Source organism: Pteropus medius, unplaced genomic scaffold, assembly GCF_902729225.1.
Source record: "Pteropus medius unplaced genomic scaffold, Ma_sr-lr_union100, whole genome shotgun sequence".
NCBI lineage: Eukaryota > Metazoa > Chordata > Mammalia > Chiroptera > Pteropodidae > Pteropus > Pteropus medius.
Window position 1 is genome coordinate 16,550,155 of NW_024342473.1, and position 21,168 is coordinate 16,571,322.

Genomic DNA, 21,168 nt, shown 5'->3' on the forward strand with positions numbered 1-21,168 from the left:
GGCTTCGGCTGATACTCATACCATAGGCTTTCCCTCTCAGTACCGTGAGTACAGGATCGTTGCTGTCTTATTGTCTGCTGTGTCCCCATCACCTAACAGTGCCTGACAACATGGGATGGTGAGAGAACAAATGCTCATACAGCCAACAAGCAGCAATCTATGTGACAAGTCTGAATTTTTACAAATTCCACTTTTAGCTGAAATGTCAGATTGTTCATTAATGAGATGTTCGAATAGTTTTAAGATTTCTTTTGGCTCTGGGACCAAATTAGTGACAGCTCTGAAATTAGAGGTAACTAAAGCTACCTCACTAGATAGGAATTGATTTCTAAATTCACAAAGGCTTTAAGGGTGCTGTTTTTACATTGTGTAGGTAAAAGGACAGAGTGGAAGACACGGCTGTGTGTGGCAAGAATTGGTCCCTGCTTTTACATCATGTCATAGGAGTCCAATCTCTTACCCTGGCAGCTAGGAGTATCCTCAAGGCTTGGACAAGTCCCCTCCAGTCTCTTGGTCACAAATAGATAGGGTGGAACAGAGGGGCACTTACTTGTACACAGTACACCATCTAAACTGCACAAAATGAGAAAAGACAGCCAGAATGTAAATAAAGTTAAGGAGAGCCTAGTAGTGAAAAAGTTAACACTGGTGGAAGGGAGGGGAGACCACAGGGTCTTTGAGCCAGGATATAGTTGTCTCTCATGGTTTTTGCTAGATGCCTTTAGCTCTTGGTGTGGGCCTGGGAGGAACTTAAAGGATTCAGCCAGAGGAGGAAAGAGCTGCAATGACCACTGAAAACGTCACTCACTGAGCTCTGGCCCCAGCTCTGCCACACAGGGGCCAGTTGACCTTGAACATGCCCCTCCATGTTTCTGACACTGTTTCCTCACTGAAAAATGGTTTAACAATATCTTCACTACTTAGTTCACAGAAAGAAATGAGCAAATCAGAAGTTGGGTTGAAAATATGCTGTCGACCTTACAACAGTGAACACATTGTTACAATGGTTAGCTGCAAATTGCCCTTGAATAAGCTTCTAGTGAGTTCAAAAATGTAGGACCAAAAAAAAAAAAAAACCACAACAACTGATGGGGAAATGCTACATCTTGTAAAAATGAGGATCAGTTTGCTATTTTGAATGATGAAATTACCTGCAAAGGGGCTAAACTCCAAGTGAGAAACAACCATCTGCCCTAAAATAATCACTTAAGAAAGAGCCAGAATTTCTCAGATTCTTGTTCTGGATCATTAACCAAGGGATGTCTGATTCTGTTTAGGTTTCTATATAGTCGAGGTGCCCTGCACTTAAGAGTGGATGCTATTGTGTGCCACTTATGCAACTTTCCATTCAGCCAACAAAAACACGGGCTGCCGAAACAAAGGGGGAACCAAACAAAAGATTGTCTGAGAGGGCAGACCCATCAAAACTATAGTAAAAAGATGGCAGAGGGTCAAGGCAGGAGAAGGTAGAATTCAAAGTCAGGTCTTCTGATTTATTTTCTACTGCACGCTTCCTTCACACAGCCGTACCAAATTCCAGTTCTCCCTCATCAACCAATGAGGTTATGATCCTAAAATGTATTTTAGTTGATAAAATCATGATTGGCAAGATTAAAGTCTCATTAAAAACAAGAATTTAAGGAGGAGGAATAAAAGGTATTGAATATTTCTTTTCATAAATAACATAAGATGAATGGCTACATAAATATATTCTGTAGTTATCTGCTCTTCAAAGCATTGGACCTACTCTAGTAACACTTTCTGCAGCAGGAAATACCCTCGCTGCATATTCGATGCATGGGCAGAATCACTCACACACTTACGGAGACTGAGTCTCTTTTTAAAGTTTTCCAGCCAGTGAGGAGTTTTTATTATGAAAATTTCAAACACACATGCAGAGGGGTAGCAGTGTAATGAACTCCATCCCAGATTGAATACTTTTCAAGATTTTGCCATACTTGCTTTGTCTATCCTTTTTCTTTGCTGAAGCATTTTAGAGCAAATCTCAGGCACAGTAACATTTCATCCCTACGCATTTCATATTTCGGTTTGTAATTAAATGCCTGCTGAACTCACATTCTCCCTGTTTCCTTTTCAAGGCCACTCGGAGGTTTTGTAATTGTTATTTTGTTTTGTTTTCCGGCCCCTTATGTAGCATACACTTGTTTCCCTTTCTGTTCTGCTCTCATAGATGTGACCTGGACCATGTGGTTCAGAAGAGCATGAATCAAGAAATGATGCTACATTGTTCTATTTTAGAAGAATGACTCCCAAACTCACATATCAAATAATAATAATATTCCAAAGATTTAAAAATCTGGGATATACAAGTAGAAAACAGAGCTATGTTTAAAAAACAAAACAAAACAAAACAAACCTAAGTTTGGCAAAGAGAGTTTTGTGAAACTACTCTTCCCTATTGGTCCCAGCATAATTCAGTGGCAATGGCATCCTGACTTTTATTCTCAAATCACTTTGAATAGAAGGGAGATTACTAAACCCAAGTTAACTTTTAGGCTGTTATATCTAAGAACCCTGAGTACTGAAATCATCGTTTCTAAAACAGCTCTCTCAATCTCAGAAATGGGAGAGTTAAACTCTTCTAAATTGCCATGATGAGAACTCATGAAGTCTCTTTCTTCTTGCTATTGCCTATGGTTAAGTGGAAATTTTTCTGTAGGTTCTTTATTATGCCAGAGCCAATATGAGATTAGCTTTACAAGCTGGGTTATAACCTTACAGTTTCTGTGTCGGGGATCTGTTAACAAGATCATAAAGATCTTTCTAACAGATGAGGCCTACGTGCCCTGTGTTCAGCTCTGGTAATGACCAAATTGATTTTATCAGAAGTGTTTAAAAGCGCCGTTTTAACTATTCTATTGATTGCCTGACCTCTGATTCCTAGAGTTGGTGTGTGTTCTCTCCTCTCTCGCTTTTATATGTAGCCTTCTGGTTTCTCTTAACCTGTGCAAACCTTTCTTTCTATGCCCCCAGACCATCTCACTGAGCGCTTGTCTCACCATCTCTGTTCTTCTTATGTTCTCTGTACATTTCCAGAGGACTAAGCTTTGGCGTCACAAATGGTAACTAGATGCACGGCTCTTAGGATCCATCTTCGTTCATTCATTTGACAGATTTTCTTGAGTTCCTACTGTGTGCCAGACACCATTCTAAGCACTAAAAAATGCAGTGATAATTCAGGAATATGAAGTCCCTAACTTTAAGAGTTGACATTTGTTGGAAACACATACAACAGCTATTTAATAAAATGTCATAAGGAGAGAAATACTATTGAGAAAAGTAAAGCAAAGTGGAGAATGAGGTGGGGAGCACAATTCTAGATGAGCTGGTTGGGGAGCATTCTGGGAGGGGGTGACCTTTGAGCAGAGATATGAATGGAGTATAGGTGCATATATTTTAGTCTTTTTTCTATACATGTTTGGGGTTTTTTTTCTTTTGGCAGAACTAGAATCACACTATGCTATGGGGATTTTTTTTTTTTTCTCTTAGGACAGCTAGAACATCTCCCTATGCAATTAAGTTTTCATTATTTTAGTGATGGTAGAGTACTCCATTATATAGGCATACCATGGTTTATTTAACTCATCCTACACTGTTGACATTTGGGTCGTTCCTCCCTAATGTTTTGCTGATAGAAGCAATACTATGATGAAAACCCTGTATACATCCATAATTATTTTCTAAAGCCTCCATTTTTAGTGTTTGAATTGCCAGATGAAAGAAGAAAATATTTTTCCCTTCTTTTAGAGATGAGGAAACTGAGGCTCAGAGAGATGAAGTATTTTGACCAAACTCAGCCGGCTGTCAAATGACAGAGCTAAAACTGGAATCTAGGTTTCCCGACTCTAAATCTTTTATGGGATAATAGTTTCTCTATTAATCTAATAATTGTCATACTCAATAAATTCTGTGAATGCAAAGGAAATACGTTGGCAACTATCTTATTTTCTTGAATTGTCACCCAGCAGTGGCCAATCCAGACAAACTGTCTAAAATTCTGTCATCAGAGGAGAACAGAGAGGCTACAAAGATATATTTAATTGAAGTTTTCATCTTCTTCAAGATGATAATAATGTTGACATTTTTAGAACAGACCCTTGTTATCCTATGTGTTAGGGAAGCCACCTCTCTACTTCTGAATATCTATTTGCTATCTCATTGGATCCTGGGGCTTTTAGTGTTCATGCTGGTTCTAATAGTAGAACTCATTTTCCCCAAATCTGGAACCAAATTTTGATTGTTTCTACTTCAGCAGGCTCCCTCTCCTTTCTAAGTGAGTCAGGACATGAATAAATCCTTGAAACTGTTTCCTCCTTTTAATAACTAGCATACCCCTGTCCTATCCATGCTTCTGCCCTCAGTAGCAGACTTCGGTTTTGGGGCAGCTGCAGACCAAGTGGGATTACATGCCTTGACGCGGTATGCAGACCAGGATCCATGCTCCATGAAGTATGACTTAGGTTATCTACACAAGGGTATAATATATGAACAGTGTCTGTATTGCCTTACTTGCTTGAGGCTATAACTCCATAATCTTTGGGTCATCCTCACCCAACCTGTTCTGATAGCTTTGAGTCTGTGGATTACAGCTATTGCCATGTGTTTGACAGCATATAGGCAAGTCACCTACAGACAGTTCAAGTGAGTACCTGCCCTTATTAGTGGCAAACATAAACAATTTCAGTGGTACATAAGGTAAAAGCATTTCTTAGAAAAGTGTGATAAGAGCTGCTAATTTTTACCTGAGTTAAACTATTCAGCTTATAAGATAAAACAACTCAGTACCAGAAGTCTAAGCTGGAAGTGTTGATAGTTGTCATTTCACATCCCTGCTCAGAGCTCCAAGATCAAATTTAAGCCAACTAAGTAATAATATCTGATGGGTAGCTTCATTTTCAATATGGAGACTCAAGAAAAGAAAATCAATTTGAAAGAACAAGGATTCATATTATTCTTGCTTCCACTAGTACTAATCATGCATTTGGCATCAGGAAGCCATAAGAGGAGAAATTACCTTCCTTGGGTATGGACCTTTCATAATGCATTGAATAGTAATTTCTAAGATAAAGATGGATGTTTCCCAAATAAGTTGAGTCTAAAAATTTCTTTCTAACATAAACTTATGGTCTCTTTATGTTGACTTTGCTGGGGGACCAGGAATAAGGTTTCGTTCTTGGAACTGTTTTGTCAAAGATAAAGGCAGGAAAGAGGATATAGCTCTGGCCAGCCTGTCCAAAATTAAAAGAATTTCTGAGCACAAAAATCAGGAAATATAACCTAGAGATGGAGGGCAGTCACGCACACAAAAAATTTTTAATTGGAAAAAGAAAAAAAAATTCCTCTTATCAATGCCCATAACCATTTTTCAAACTAAAATGGAATATTTTTTTTTTTTGTCGTAAAAAGCACCTCGATTGGTAAAAGAGCTGAAATATTATTACCGAAACAGCTCAACCTAGGCTCAAATCTAACATAAAAGAAACCTCACATTAAAGTATTATTTATCTTCATAATTAGTATTTCTAAATGATTTTTAAAGGCTTTTTATGCAATTACAAAATGTTTGATTGTCGTAACATTGCTAATGCTTTGATGCCTTCGGCATGTTGTCCTTGGTCCCTGCAACCCTGGCACATAATTTATTTCTCTTTTGAGTGAACTCTAAGCATTAGTGTCCATTAAGAATTTTTGAAACAAAGTCCAGAGATTACTTGGAGCACTTTCGGTAATATGTACTGATTATCATTAATAGCTCTTTTGTCCTAGACAAGGACATGGTTTTGTAACATCATTTTGTTTGGTGAGGCCCTGCTCGGCTGTGTTCCTGATCCGCCTCCTGCATAAAATCTCTCCTTGATGATGTGAGGAATGGAGCAAGCTCATGGGACAACTCAGGATTGGGGGACGGGGGACACAGAGCCAGCACAAAGTGGTATTTTTTCTTCATGAAACAGTTGTTAGCTATTAAAACTGTCTGCACAGACACATGCTAATGTTCATGTGCTACATTTAAACTGCTATTTTAACTACTAGCCCCGTACAATGACGAAGTCAAAAAGAAGTACAGGAGGGAGGGAGCGGACCCAAGAGATTGCGACCTATGCACAATGCTTGTTGATGATATGGCAGGAGGGAGGTTAAGTGTTCCGGATTTAGTTTTGAAAGTTCTGCCTGAGCTCTCAAACACTAATTTACCAGATTATCCAGCTGTTTACCAACATTGCCCTAATGTCTCTCCCCACAGGATAACTCTCTGTTTAACCACTGCAAAGTGTCTGAAATTAGAAATACCTTTAGTAGAAGAGAAGATAGGTGTCTATAGGACACAGTGTTAGGTGTTTGACATGAATTCTCTTATTGAAGTCTGTAAACCTAGCCTGGAGAATTTAATCTCCATTTTATAGTTAAGAAAATGAAGGCTCAGAGAGGTTAAGCCATTTGCCAAGACATCACAGCTTGACCAGTGGACACCGTATTTGACTCAGACATCTTCTGAGGAGGGAAAATCAGTCTTGTGAAGGACTTCAGAGTGGGAGCCCACCTTTTCTAGAAATTGAACTAAGAGTCAATATATGTGGCTAGGGCAGACTCATTGCTAAACAGCCAATTAAAGATTTTGTTAATTATTGTTTAGCACATCTCCTCCTCCCTGCCAGACAAACTCACTTGAAATATGGATGCACCAGCATATTTAAAAACAAAAAGTAGAAAAAAAGAAAAACTTCACTGCATTTTTTTAGGGATTCTTTGTTTCTTTTTGTTTACTTTTATTCTAATACAACACTTATCCATGCTGAAACTGTGTCTACCTCAACAATTGTTATTTCATTGTGAAAGAGGACAAGAGAGGGGATGGGCGAAGAAGACAAGCTCAGGTCAGGCACCCTGGCTGAATATGTTGGCAGAGGGGCATCTTTAGCTAGGGACTTGTCCAGAATACAGGACCTCTGGAAATTCTAGTTTAGCAATTGGCATGTCTGGGGAAGAAGAAAGATGCCATTTTTTATCTACCCGCCCCCCGCAAAAAAAAGTTAAAATAAACTTGGTACCCAGACAATTGCCTAGGAACGAAGAGACAATAAGAAGTCCATCAAAGAAGTTAATTGGTCCAAGATTTGGCACTGATTGGAAATATCAAATTACATTCCTAAAATACTCTGCTCTGTGATAACTATAACTCTGAAACTACTGATAACCGTGACAGTGATAAATTTGTGGTATTTTCATGACATTTCCTTTGCTTTACTTTGAAGCATGGTTGACTAAATAGAGTCAGGGAATCTTGCTGTATTAGAAGCCTTACCTTGGGTAGAGTATTTGTGAAGATTTTTCCTCTTAGTTTTAAGGGTATTAATTGGCAATTTAAAACTGCTATCATTGTTAAATTAAAAATTAAAGCATTATATAAATTACATTTACATAGAGAGAGAAAGAGAAAGAGATAGACTCTTTATGTATTTATATATTATATATATATATATATATATATATATATATAGAGAGAGAGAGAGAGAGAGAGAGAGAGAGAGAGAGAGAGAATATAAGGAGTCTCACAACTGTATCAAAAGGTACCATTTTTCTCTAGCCCAGATAATTTTAAAATATCACCCAAAAGAAGTGTATCTTTTACTTATATAACCTTTTGTGGGTACTGCCTTCTTTCTTCTTTGGATTTAAAGGCAAAAAGAAAAAAGTTTCAGGTGGTTACCTTTGATTGTGAGCTACATTAGATTTTGTACAGTGAGAAATAGATCTGGAAGCCTGTTGCTTAGAAAGAAGAGGTTTGGTTTGATAGCTAGAAAGCAGGGCAAGGAACCATTGAACAATGAACTAGAAGGGAAATAAAGAATCATGTAGTTCAACTACCTCATTCTACAGATGAGAAGACTAAGGCCCAGAGAAGTTAAGTGAATTGCCCAAAACATCTAGTGAGTTCGTTTTTGGCTCAGGGTATGTGAGCACTTCGCATTTAGAAAGTTGACTCCACCCCGTCATTCAACTCCATGAAGTCCCAATCTCTGTAGAGAATATTACTCTAATTAGTGGCCCGTTTGCAAATCTCGGGGGAAGGATCTTGGTGTCCTTCCCAGTCATTTGGAAATAAATCAAAATCTCCACAACAGCTGGACTAGGTGTGACACCCTTCGGTAGTGGTGATCAAAGTCCTCTGCCCATGCTGGTCAGCAGCCCACTTGGCCCACTTGCCTGTGAGCAAGTATCTTCCCTTGATTTCAGAGAGTAAAGAGTCTAGGGAGTCCACAGTGTAGAATAGAGGACACTTGCTTTTAGGAACTCGGTTCTCTGTCTCATGCTCTCCTCCAACAAATATGAATTTTAAAGTCAGAACGTTGGTCTTAAAACCAGAGTCTTAGGCCATGAGTCAGTGTGAAACCCAGAAACATCATGAGTAGCTATGGCTTGTCTTTCAGTATAACATTCTTATTCAACTCTGTTAAAATAAAACTGTGTGGGTTGCCTATCCTTTATCAAACTAAATATTTAATATTTATATTACTCTTCCTGATTGGTAAAGCTCTTTGTACATCTTTATTTTAATTTTCACAGCAGCCTTTGTGTATTATTATCATTCTAATATGTGTAATATAATACTTACTGATTGTAAAGAGTAGATAATTCAGGCCCAGAGAAGTTAAATAATTTGCCCAAGGTCTCTCAGCCAAGAGGCTGGAGAGTGGATGGGCTAAGAATGCAAGCTCAGATCAGCTTGACTCCAAACTTAAAAAGTTTACTCTTCTACTACTGGGTAGAATTAGAGCTATTTGCCTCCTAAATGCTCATCAAAATCTATCTTTAGAAAATCCAGTTCTCCAAAAATTCTTGATTCAGAGCTGCTGCTGCTGCTACTAATAGCACTAGGTTTGTATAAGTCTTTCCTCTTCTGCTTGAAGATCTGGGCAACGTATGACTGCTGCGATCTCATTTTGGATGCGTTCTATGGTGAGAAAGACAGGTACCTTGCAACCTCTGGGGAAATGAGAAGAAAGAGAAAGGGAAAGACCTACCCCACCTCACTACATTTACGGGTGAAGAAATGCCTGCTGATCACAAACTAGGACACACAGGCCTCCTCTTTCTTTGAGTACCTCTCTCACCTAAGCTCTGCTGAGGCTTCCTGGTTTACACAGACTTGGGGATAGGGCCCTATAGGTTTAAATTAATTGCAGAGCTGACTGCTGAGTGCTATGCTCCAGGGAGTAAATATATATTTTTTAATATTTACTCTTTTGAGAGGCACTATCTGTACCAGGGTTTTTAAATATGTGCCATTGGATGCACTTCCGGTCAGGTATTAACTTTCCACAAAAATTTTTTATTATGCTAATTAAAAACTTCCCTGAGCCTCAGTTGACCTATCTGTGAAATGAAAAAGATGTTTTTTACTTTTTTTTTACTGCTCTGGAGTCAGTTACCATGAAGTACTAGAGCTGTAGAGAAGGGAATGACACAAATTCAAGTCGTTATTGTGATCACAATTGTTTTAGGGGAGAGGAGGAGGAAGGGAATTCCAATAAATGTTCTTATCGTTCCATTAAATTTATCTTTTATATATTTACATTGTTTTCATTTGTTTGCTTTTTGTGAAGAAATAGAATTTTGCCTTCATAATGACTATTAAGTAAAATAATAAAAATAAATATCATGTACAGTCCTGTCTCCATAATTGGGAGTTGTAATACTTTTTTTAAAAGATTGCTTTTATGAGAGGTATAGGTTTTTAATCCTTTCTCCATAAAAATGCATTTATTAATTGATCGATATGTTCTTCATTGTATATAATAGATAAAATTTACATTATGTTTGTATACGTTAGAGTTGCCAGATAAAATTCAGGCTGCCCAGTTAAATTTGAACTTCAGATGAACGATATATTGGTATCTGAAATTCAAATGTAACTGGGCATCCTGTATTTTATCTGCTGCATCTAGCAACTCACACACAGGTGCATCCTCCAATTATTTATTTCTATTGATTGCTAATCGACAGTTAAGCAAAACTGAGGGGCCAAGTGTGCACTGTTGTTGAAGTCACACTTTCTCCCAGAGACAGAAACGAGAAGTTTTAGTTCCGTGCTACTGTGATCTCAAAGATCAGGCAGCTTTCCTGGGAAGATTTTCAAAATCTATTATCAATGTAATCATCATGAAAATATTTGACGAGAACACTGCATCACGCTGTATAATAACTTTAAGTAGAAAAGTCAAAGTAGTGGTATTTTCATCAGGCCTTTGGATGTCAGGAGAAAATAGTTCCACACTCAGCGAATATAGATAGGTCTGTTTTGGGCTGTGTTAAATCCAGTTGCGTGGAGGTTCTGAATAATCAGGAGTGACAGCATAAGCACTTTCTCTTCAAAGTGATTTTACAGGAAGCATTATTTTCTAAGGAAAGTACACATATAGCTCTCATAATGCTGAAAGAGCACTAATGTATCAACTTATTGGTGCCGGTGTCATGAGCTGCAGTTGCAGATTGTATTTAGATTTTAAACTTCACTCACTTGCTGTTGTGGAAGTTCCCTTTTCATGATCAAGCTTATTTCAAAAAATTCTGCAACACGTTTTTAGTCCCCATGTGAGTGAGCCTTCAAGGCTCTTTGCAGAAGGTTCTAACTTCACTTTGCGAAGCCAACTCAAACATGATGAAAAACAATAGTTTAATTTTCCTCAATAAAAAGGAAAAAAAAAGAATTTGAGTTGGGCTATGTAATTTCAGCTTCCCTAAATAAATCCTTTGGAAAGTTGTGGGGGGAACAAGTGTGTGATTTTGGTCTTGGCACACAACTTTGGAACTAACTTTTAAAATAAAAAATGTCTACCATGGATTTTCATAAAGGATTTCTTCCCTGTACTATTTGTTCCACAGCTAAGTAATAGGTCTGATGTGGGTGCCAAATTTTTCAACAACTTTTACTTTCCAGAGGAGGGTTAAATAGATCTCTTAATAACTTGAAAGAAAAAAATTTCAAGGTTTACCACAGTTCTTAGTCACAGGCTAAAATTTTTAAGAGTTCTATAACTTTGAGCCTATTTAGTCTCAAGAATATCCCCCAAGAAGAATGAAGCAAAAAGAGTTCAGAATGGAGAACTTTTGAAACAGAGATAGTACTGTTTTCACTGAAGCGTACGTTCATGTTATCTCTATGTGGTCTTATGTGCCAAATCTTGCTTAGTTCATTCTTCACCTGTCCTCTGTAAATCGTCTTGGAAACATCAAGTGTGCTGACTCACAAATCTCATGTTTTCATATAATATGTGTTCCTTTTGGTGCCATTTATAGAGAAGCTGTAGTCATTCTTCTGACCTTAATGTGTACGGAGAGATAGGTACATTTTGTGGATGTATTTTCCCTCACCATTAAAAGTTATGCTTCATGTGAGCAGGAAGAGTCATTTTCATTAAAAAGTAAACACAGAATCAATCCCCATAGCAAATTAATTGCCCTGTTGTGCAGCTCACTCTGGTTTGAGTAGGTTGGCATCATTCTCTTGTGCCTTAAATCTTCCCTGCTCTGCCTAGAAACATGATCATCTTCCCTATTTAAAATAAAAAATAAGAATCTTCTCTCTCCCTGTTTAATTACTACCCATGCTGCTTCTTTTTACCACAGAACTTCTTAAACCAGTAGGTGATGCTCACGGTCCCTATCATTCATGGTTGCATTAACCTGGGATAGGTCCTGAGACGCTGCCATGTAAGATTAAGACTAATCTTGCCTTCACATCACCATTGAACAAAATGTGTTTCTTAGTATACTGTGAATGATGTACATTGCAAGAAACACGGACAGCACACTTTCTTACCTTTGTCATTATTTCGTCTCTTCTAGGTATCTCAGTAACGAAGAAGACACATACATGTAAGTAATGCATTTTTTTTCTTGTCCCAAGTTTTCTGAAGAGTTGGAATTCGCATATGTCTGGCTGCTGTGACCCTTCAAGTATTAACTAATGTTTCAGCTGTGATCCATGGTCAACAGAGGTCATACTTTTCTACCTGTAGTGGTTGGAAGTGGTACATTTCCACCTGTTTGTACTGAGTGTGTGTTAAAGAGAGTCTAGCCATATTCTGATGAATCTAGTGTTTAAGCCATTAAGCTGTAGAAAAATCATACAATCTAGCCTGGAGGATCAATTAATTACTTACTGGTCACCCCTACTCTGGATCCTTCTTAGAAGAGTGGGTATGTTTCTAGGAAACATTACCTTGATTACTTTTAAACTTTGGTCTCCTTTTCCTCACCACTAGTTCATGATTTAGGCCGTCTTGTACTTGTGTCTGTGGAGTAGAGATACCGACTGGAAATAGAGGCGCTGTTGTTCAACCATGAGTGTGGCCTACAAGGGCCCTGGTTAATGGCATCGGTAGTTTGATGTGGAAATGTGTGCTGGATTTATACTCTGTATTCATTCCCACTTCTCAGGTTTAACTGCTTTCATCAATTGCCTTCATTCAAACTGTACCATAAGTTTACAAACTCACGTCAATGTAAAGTGTTGTGATTTGCAATCTGAGCAATGATGTTTGACTGTGCTTTGAACCTCAGGATGAAACTAATATGTCATTGATGCAGGCAGCCAATTTTCATTGTACTTGACTAGCATATTTAGACTTTGAATTAATAGTGTCATTAGAATTTGATAACTATTTTAGACCACAAATATGTGCTACCTATGAGAGGTGGTTGGGCATCCTTCTAAGGCAAGCAGTGGAATATTTATGGCACAATGTAGGGTTGACAAAGACATGTCCCCAAAATTTTCCTAATTACACTTTAATATTTTTTTATTTCATGTGAAACATTTGGGGGAAAAAAATCTGTGTAATATCAAAGTAGTTTATCTTGTGCCTCAGTTGATTCTTGAAACCTGCTCTTGGGTTTGTCTGTCTGTCTATCTGTATTTGTAGTAAACAAACAAAAAAACAAAACAAAACAAAATTTAAACACCAAATTTGATGGTTGCCTGACTTTTAGGGCCCAGTCCTGCCGTCTCTCCACGTGGCTCTCCCATGGGCTTCAATGGAATGTTTGTTTGAGGAAAGATGAAAAGATCAGGCCTGTAATGGACACATAATCAGGATAGCACCTCCATCTTTCAGTGCACAGTTCCCGTTGGCTGTCCCTCCATCAGGGTAGTCTGTGGCCCTTAGCTTTTTGGGGGTTGTTTTGTCGTCGTCGTTGTTGTTGTTCTTGCTGTTGTCGGTGCATAATTGAGCTCATGATGACTGAGAGATTGACAGTACAGGAGACTGAAGTCCTCTGTATATCCGCAGGGCAGGCATGGTACAGAGCGCTTCCTTGCACAGCCTTGCCCATGAGCTCGTCCCTGGCCTGGAGGGACCCACTCTAGAGGTGGTAAGTAATTCAGTCTTTCTGCTAGCTCAGTCCTGGGCCTCTCCTGAACAGGGGCGGATGATTGTGCCTACTGTTTATGGTAGTTTGGGGTATGGACTCCTAGCCACCTGGCAGTATACAGAAAGCCACTGACCACTGGCATTATGACTTAGCTCTTGGATAAGTAGACAAAACCACTAGTTCAACTCCATTAGATACAAAGAGTATCCCTCAACTAATGAGACAGAGACCATAGACGTTCATTAATATATAGGCTGTCCATCTATAAGGACCTTCAAGGAATTGTCATCCCTGAGAATAATTTCATTGGTCTGTTGCAGAAATAATAACCTGTGGTTGGATTTAAATTCATGGAAGGATTTAGGTGACAGCATGAGAATGGTGGCTAGTGAGGAAAAACTGGATTTCCACTAAGAGGCAATATAACCAGGTTGGCTTTGCAGGAAGGCTTAACTAACTTCATTATCTGTATACTTGCTTTAAAACGAAATCAAGATATAGCAGAGTAGGTGAATTTTTATTACCTTCCCAACTAGGAAAATGAGCAGGAAAATTCTTATACATTAAGCACTAAGTAAATGTAGAAAAGCTCCCTTTATGTAATCCAAATATTAAATTGACAGAAAGATTTAAATCAGAAGTCATCCTGGTTTTTTGGTTGATGTTTACTTTCATGATTTGGGGGAGGAGCCAAAATAAAATGGCCCAGTCAAACTGGGAAGAATAGCACCTATAGACAGTTGACACAAAACTTTGCACATGCCAAGAAGAAATTGAATTGTCCAAGTTAGTGAAAGTTTTATGCCACTTGAACACAGAGGTTGTTTTTGTCACCAAGCTCAGCAGACAGCCCATCTTATTTCTGATCTTAGCATCTCTATAGGGCCCACAACTTGTGAGGAGGAAGAAAATCAACCAGTGCTTTCCCTAATAACAGTAATCCAAATGACTTCTTTAGCATCTGTCGGATTTTTCTTGAAAACTGAACTGTCCTAACTTGCCTATAAGTTTTCTCAAGACATTAAATTCCAGCTCTTCTTAAATCATCTTGACATCTGTTCTTCAAAAAGTTTCACTACCAGCGAAGTGTGTGAATTCATTTTTGTACTGTTTCATGACTTCCATTTTTAGCCAGGGTTCTAGAAACCTTGGTCAAGGCTTGACTACATAATCATTGACAGCTGAAGTCACTCCACATTAGCGCTTTCGACCTGGGTTTCCTAACTGCTCTCACAGAGAGGTTGTTCAATTTACAAATTAACATGTACAGTTGCAGAAAATATTATCAGACCAGCTCACAGGTACACCAGTCTGAGGTGCAAGAACTACAAAATGAACCTGAATAGTTGTGAGACATGATAATATTTTAGGCCACCTTATTATCTGGAATGCACAGGTATGGCTTGTTTATAAAAAAAAAAAAAAGTTTGGGTGGGTTGAGCCAGAAATTTTCAGGAAAGGAAATCTGATTGTTAGCTTCAGAGGAATCCACAAGCATGGTATTTGGAGAACTCAGATTCTCCTGAGTTCCTGAGAAGAGAACAAACACTTTTAGTGTTTGTCATTAACTTTACTTGACCAGTGGGGAAAGGCAAAGCTTTGAGGCTTCCAGCACAAAGTCATCATGCCCCAATTAGTCAAGGAATTCTTACATTTTTGATTCTTCAGTTGTTGATAGGAAATGTTGCTGTTGGTTTTTGGTGTGTGAACATAAAGGGGAGTTTTTACTTGAGAGACAGGAACATACTAGAGAAATTTTGCCCTGTGGTATAGAATTTCAATTTAATTTTTGTGGCGATTATATAGCACCTGTATTTAGTTGAACACTTTCAAGATTGCTTTCGCCCTGGCGTTCCACAAGTTTGTTCTGATCTCTTTCCTGCTGAAATAGTACCATGTGGATAAGTATCTTTTTCTTGGAATCAGCTGCTGTCTTGGTTTTTATCATTTGCCAAAGACAACTGGTCGTTTGCTCTGACTTCTTAATTTAATTGTCTTGGATAGTTCTGCATTCACTAAAATGTTAAAATATGACAAATATGGAGGTGAAAAATGCAACAGATCATCTTAGCTACGTCCATCTACTAGGAAGTTTAGCATCATAAAGTCAAACCCTAGGGATTATATCAACCAGCTACCACATCTCAGACTTAAAAGATACCTGTGAGCCCCTGGATTGCTTCCAGAGGCAACAAACCATTGTCACTTCTGTTCTCACCCTTGTTTATATTCCTTATTCTTCTTGTGTAAGTCTGTTTTGCTTGCTTTCTTCTACGTTCAGGCACTTACAAACATGTAAAAACTATAGGTTACTCAGTAAGCAGTCAGGATAATGTGTGAGTTTATCCAATTTAATGTCACTTTTCCCCCAATAAATAACAGAATAAAATATGCTTTCGAACCCTCCAAAATATTTTAATTTTAACACAAATTGCCATTGAAAGGTAATTTAGTACATTTCCAAATGTTTGGCTACAACAGGCCAATACCTAAAATATAAAATTAAAACACCATATTATTTATAAAGAGATTTAGTTCTCAATAGTAAAAATATTTTAGAACAAATCGGAGTAGTTTTTTGAGAAATAATTCTTTGTATATGTAAAAGGAAAAAGTGTTTATTGCAATCATTTAAAGTGGAATAGGTTAATGTATTCACTTTTCACCCCTAGAGACTTGGCTTTGAATTTGACTTAGAGAAAATTAGTTTTGAGGCCTCCGCCCCCTCTCCTTAGGCATTTGTTGATATCACAAAACCAACCCAACAATTTGTCACAAATGTTGCCATTTACTCAGGAGATCCAAGAACTAGAATAACCTTATTTTCTCGCATTCCTTTCCTTTCCTTGAGGCATTCCTTTTGATTTTAGACTCTTAGCAACCCCAAATTTGGGGCTCACCCACATTATTTTCACAGTCCAGGAAAACTCAGGAACCATTCTTGGCAAAGCTAATGGAAGGTGCTTTGGTTATATAGTTAATGGGTTGCTGTGACAACCCATGTGACTCATGGTGTGACTCACAGCAATTATAATTTCAAGTGCTGGCAGGGTGTTTCATTAGGACAGACCTGAGAAGAAGCCACACTGAAGTTCTTTAAGTAGACTTTCATCTATATCCTATGTGCCCACTAATGAACAGTCAGGAAAAGGGGTAACCTAGTACTCACAAAGTAGCCGGAGGATTCATTTCTTAGCTTGCTAAGGCCACTGGCCATCTCGGACATTAAGCTTGCTGAAGATGGGACATGACCAAAATACAGGTGTTGGCCTCTTAGACAGCTAACCAATGGACAACCGGTTATTGAGGAACTGCTACGTGCTGTCAGGTTCTTTACCCTCAAGGAGCTTACAGACTAAATTGAAGGTGGAGACTGGTGGGGGGTGGGGGTGGACACTTAGTCATGGAAAACAAATGCCAAGGGTATCATTTCAGCTCACGACTGGAAAGCAGACTAAGCTGGAAGTGTGGGAGAGGAGAAAAGAATTAGAGAAACCATCCAGGACTCTGATATTGTGATCCAAGCATCCAAGCAATAAAGGGAAAGGGGAAGATTTAACCATAAGTGCTAGAAAATGATCCCTCCTGCTCATCTCCATCCGTTATCACCCAGAGTGATACCTCTTTAGTCCCTTTGAGGCCAACCAGCCCAAGGAAGTAAAACTCCCCCTGTACTGTCTGGAAACATTTTGCCTGATTTAGACTTGGCCTGTGTGACTAGAGCCAAGCCCTCCTGAGCTTAACAGGATTTCTCTGTCTCATTATATTAAGATATAAATTAGACTGCCTTGGCCCTGCCAGTCTGTTCTTCCAAGGTAGAAGATTCGCATAGTATTAAAACCCACAGTTTATGATGAGAATCTGTAAATTCCATTTTTTAAAAAGGAATCTTTAGCTAAGTGTTTCCATCAGAACATCCAGTTGATTCAAGTTTGCTCTGTTCGTAGAACTCAGATTTATGAATTGAATTTGGACAAAAAGTGTGTGTGTTCCCATTTCATAACAAGGGTTCAAAAAGGTGTATTGAGATGATGAATGGCTCTTTAAAATCTGTGATCACTACTACCGGAAAGAAAACAAAAGTGCCTAGCCAACCAGGTACTGGTGTGAACTCGATAGATTTATTATATATTTAATAAAACTCTTCCACATGGTTGGGTTGATCTTTAAAGAAAGGTTGGATGTCTGATATTTCAGACATTATGCTTAATGCTTTATATGCATTATATCATTTAATCTTCTCATCAGTTCTATGAGCTTTGTCCAGTATGTGTACCCCCATTTTAGATAAGAAAACTAATCTGGGCGATCGTTAACTTAGAGAAGTAAAAAAATTTACAAACTCATCCAGCTGATAATGGGCAGAGCCAGGACTCAAAATAAAGTAGATTGTCTCCTGTATGCACATAAGTGCCACATCATTATCTCCAATATCAACATTAGGTAATAGTTATGGAGCACTTACTGAGTGCTAGGTGCTTTTCTAAGCACTTTATGAGTGTTAATTTATTTAATCTTTACCATAATCTTGTGAGGTACGTAATTTCTACTATCCCTACTCTGTAGATGAAAACTGAGGCCAAAGGTCTGACAACTAGTTAGTACAAGGTGGAGCCAGGATTTAAAGCCAATCCACAGAGCCTAAACACTTCTGCTTTGACGAACTTCTTTACTTAGAGTGGTCCTTCCATTCTACAAGGTAGGAAGAAAGCCAACTATAACACCATCATTCCTACAATTGACTTTTACTTCATGACTATTTTACCTATAAAGACTTCTAAGTTTGGCAAACCAACAATATAACCTAATTCATCAAAGAACCGGCATCCACTTAACGTCATTGTTCATAGAATTCAACTGAGTCCGTAAAAAAAAAAAATAGTTCAAAGTGGTTACTTTTGCTTCTAAGGCAGTTATGTTCCGTTCCTCACACTAGCAGTAATGAACATTTCTTACAGCATGAACCCATCTTCCACCTTAACAAAGCCTTTAATGTACATTAATGACATTTATAATAAATTTGTGCATTATTCTTTTGACAGACCAACACGGTAATTCATTGCCCCGATGAGGTAGGATGATTCAGGATACTGTGGTTTTCCTGAAACTTAACCAAAAACAAACAAAACCATGAAAGCTCAAAGAATGCCTAGGGAACTGAAATATATATCAAAAGGATACATAAAAGAATTAAATATCTAGGTTTTGCGTATGCTTAAGCATACCTGAATTCAAGACCAGATTTACAATTACATCAGCTTCTCTTTATTGGGATCTGGAGGCAAAGGAATAAAAGCTTAGGAGAAGCAGAGGTGCTGATGTGTTTGAAATTTGAAGCAAGTTATTGCTTTACATTTACTTTCCTTATAAATTAATTGAAACTTTTTACACTAATTTTATCAACTACACCACCAGGAAGTTACTGTATTTGTAGTCACATGGTCTTTTTCATTATAATTGATGTCCATATTTGCACATTATAGTGACTAAGGTTTCATTTCCAAGCTATTCAATTATGCTTTTTCCTTTGACTACCCAACATTCCTTCCAGTAGAATGTTCTTCACTCCACCTCTGGGGAAACATTTTTCCTATGTGGGAGTGATAGAGCTTTCCCTGTTTTACTTTGTTCATCTCCTAGGCATTCATTCCTAATGTCTTAAATAATTAACAGCCACGCATAATAATGAGAAGGCATATTGAAGAGCAGAAAATGCTAGAATGTACAAGATTAAGGTTTGGACTCAGTGAAAGAAACTTCATCCATCGATCCTTTTTTTCTTTTTTTTTTCTTTTTTTTAATTTATTTTTTGGAGGAGAGAGGAAGGAGGTTATATGGTAGATAATCCAGATACCTATAATACAGGGATCTAAAGAAAGAAAGCTGGAAAGCAGACCACACAGCCAATCCCTGTAGAAAGAGAATCAGGCAGGGAGTCAGATTTTATTAGCTTAATATTTCTGACCTCTACTCTGTGCCTAGCCCCATCTTAGACACGATGTTGTATAGAAAATTTAACTCATAATCCTTACTCTCCAATGGTTTTATCTGCATCTAAAGAGAAAGGACAGACCCACTTGAAGAACTTTCAATAATGAAATAATTGCAGGAAAATGCAGGGCTGTGATTCAAGTTGGATTGTCTGTATGAGCTGGGAACACTAGTGGTGAGCTGAGCTTGATCTGGAAGGGTAGGGAGGATTAGATATGATGAGGCAGATCAGTGAAGAGCTTGGGGAATGATAGTGTCAACCTGTTTGACTAGAGTAGAGTATTAACAAGGAAAAGACAAGACGCGAAGAACAGAGATAAGATTTTAGTTTTATCTCATAACCAATGGGGAGCCACAGAATGTGTGTGAAAAATACAGCAACCTGTAAACAATTCTTTTTATTGCCACTGTCACTTAGTGAGTGTTATATGAGTCAGATGTTCCATACTTCAGTCTCTTCTCTGAACTCAGACAAAATTCTTATCCTTGGCTAGAGGTTCTTCTCTGGCCTTTCCACTAATCTAACTGTGTAGAAAAAAAAGTGCTCATTGAGCAGGTAAGATCTAGTCCAGAAAAAGAAGGGTGTTCTGCTTATTAAAGAAAGAGAGTGTTTCACTTTTTCTCCATCTCCCTGGTTTTAAGGTCTAATTGTAAGACCAGTTCTTGCAATTTCATTAAAATCAGAGGAACGAAACCGAGCAGTGAAACTCAAAAAGTACATATGCACTTTGAATTGCGTGGCTAATGGCTCTCCTTGCTTTCTTTCATCCGCACTGCTAATCAGCTAGAGGTACTGTAATACACTCGAAACCTGTATCTTTCCGATGCTTTTTCACTCAGCCACACATAGCTTTATAAAATTTGAACCCCAGATTTCAAATCTTGCTCACGCTTTAGGTAGGCCGAGTAAACTGCAGTGATGATGATTTTCTCATCAGCACAAAGAATCGTTTCCCCTCACAGAACTGAACAATCCAGTAAGAGGATAATTATACTTCCTTTTCTCTTTGTTGGTGTTTCTTAATTTTCCAAGAATGGGTTTCTGTTCTTCCACTTAAAGAACACTAAGGTCCAGGCAAGGCATTTTCATTGGCTGCACATTCATAAAAGTCTTCAGGATGTAATGAACCACATCACGTTAATTTATCTGTCTCTCTTACACCATGTCTTTTTGTGTCGACAAAACTGAAAATTCACTTTCCCTGACCAAGTTGGGGCGTCGGGATAATTGACTGTTACCAGTCTGTGCTGTTAGTAGACGAGATAACAGCAGTGCCCCTAGAGAACAGGTGAAAACTAAACTCTGTCCCCCGAGGCCAATGAAATATCTGTTTGGTCCCCTGTGTGAAACTTCCTAATAACTTAACTGGGCAGCCTCTGGGTCCCTGGAGGGTTTCTCCACAAGAGTATTCCCTCTCTTTGTTAAGATTGCTTATTAAAAATGATTTTATAATGAAGTTGCCTCAAATAGCAGCTCTTTTCCTGGTTGTCCTTGAAGCTGTGGTGAAGAATCTTAGAGACAACTGTCTAGGGTTTTCCTCCTTGTTAAAAACTTCTCTGTTACCACTGTTACTCTTGATTTTTAAGGAGACAAAGTCTAACTGACACAAGTCCCACTCTGGTTGATAATGTTGCTTAAAACTCTGTGCAAGGCATTATTGGTAGTCTAGCTCGTCATTCGGGGCTCGGGCATCGAATTGATCTACATGGATTGAAAACATTTAAGTCTGCGGTGGGAACGAGCCTGTCAGGCTTCCCGTGGAGAGTGGGGGCCAGGGAGTA

At 38.3% G+C, this 21,168-nt stretch overlaps 1 protein-coding gene across 2 annotated transcripts in view; it reads left to right on the plus strand.

Moving 5' to 3' along the window:
* The window catches only part of RORA (RAR related orphan receptor A), a 675,046-nt gene that overhangs the window by 493,751 nt on the left and 160,127 nt on the right, over positions 1-21,168 (plus strand). For both annotated transcript variants that reach the window (XM_039865420.1, XM_039865419.1), the window contains one exon: positions 11,869-11,898. In XM_039865420.1, coding sequence (XP_039721354.1) covers positions 11,869-11,898 — 30 coding nt within the window. The remainder of the gene's footprint in view (positions 1-11,868; positions 11,899-21,168) is intronic.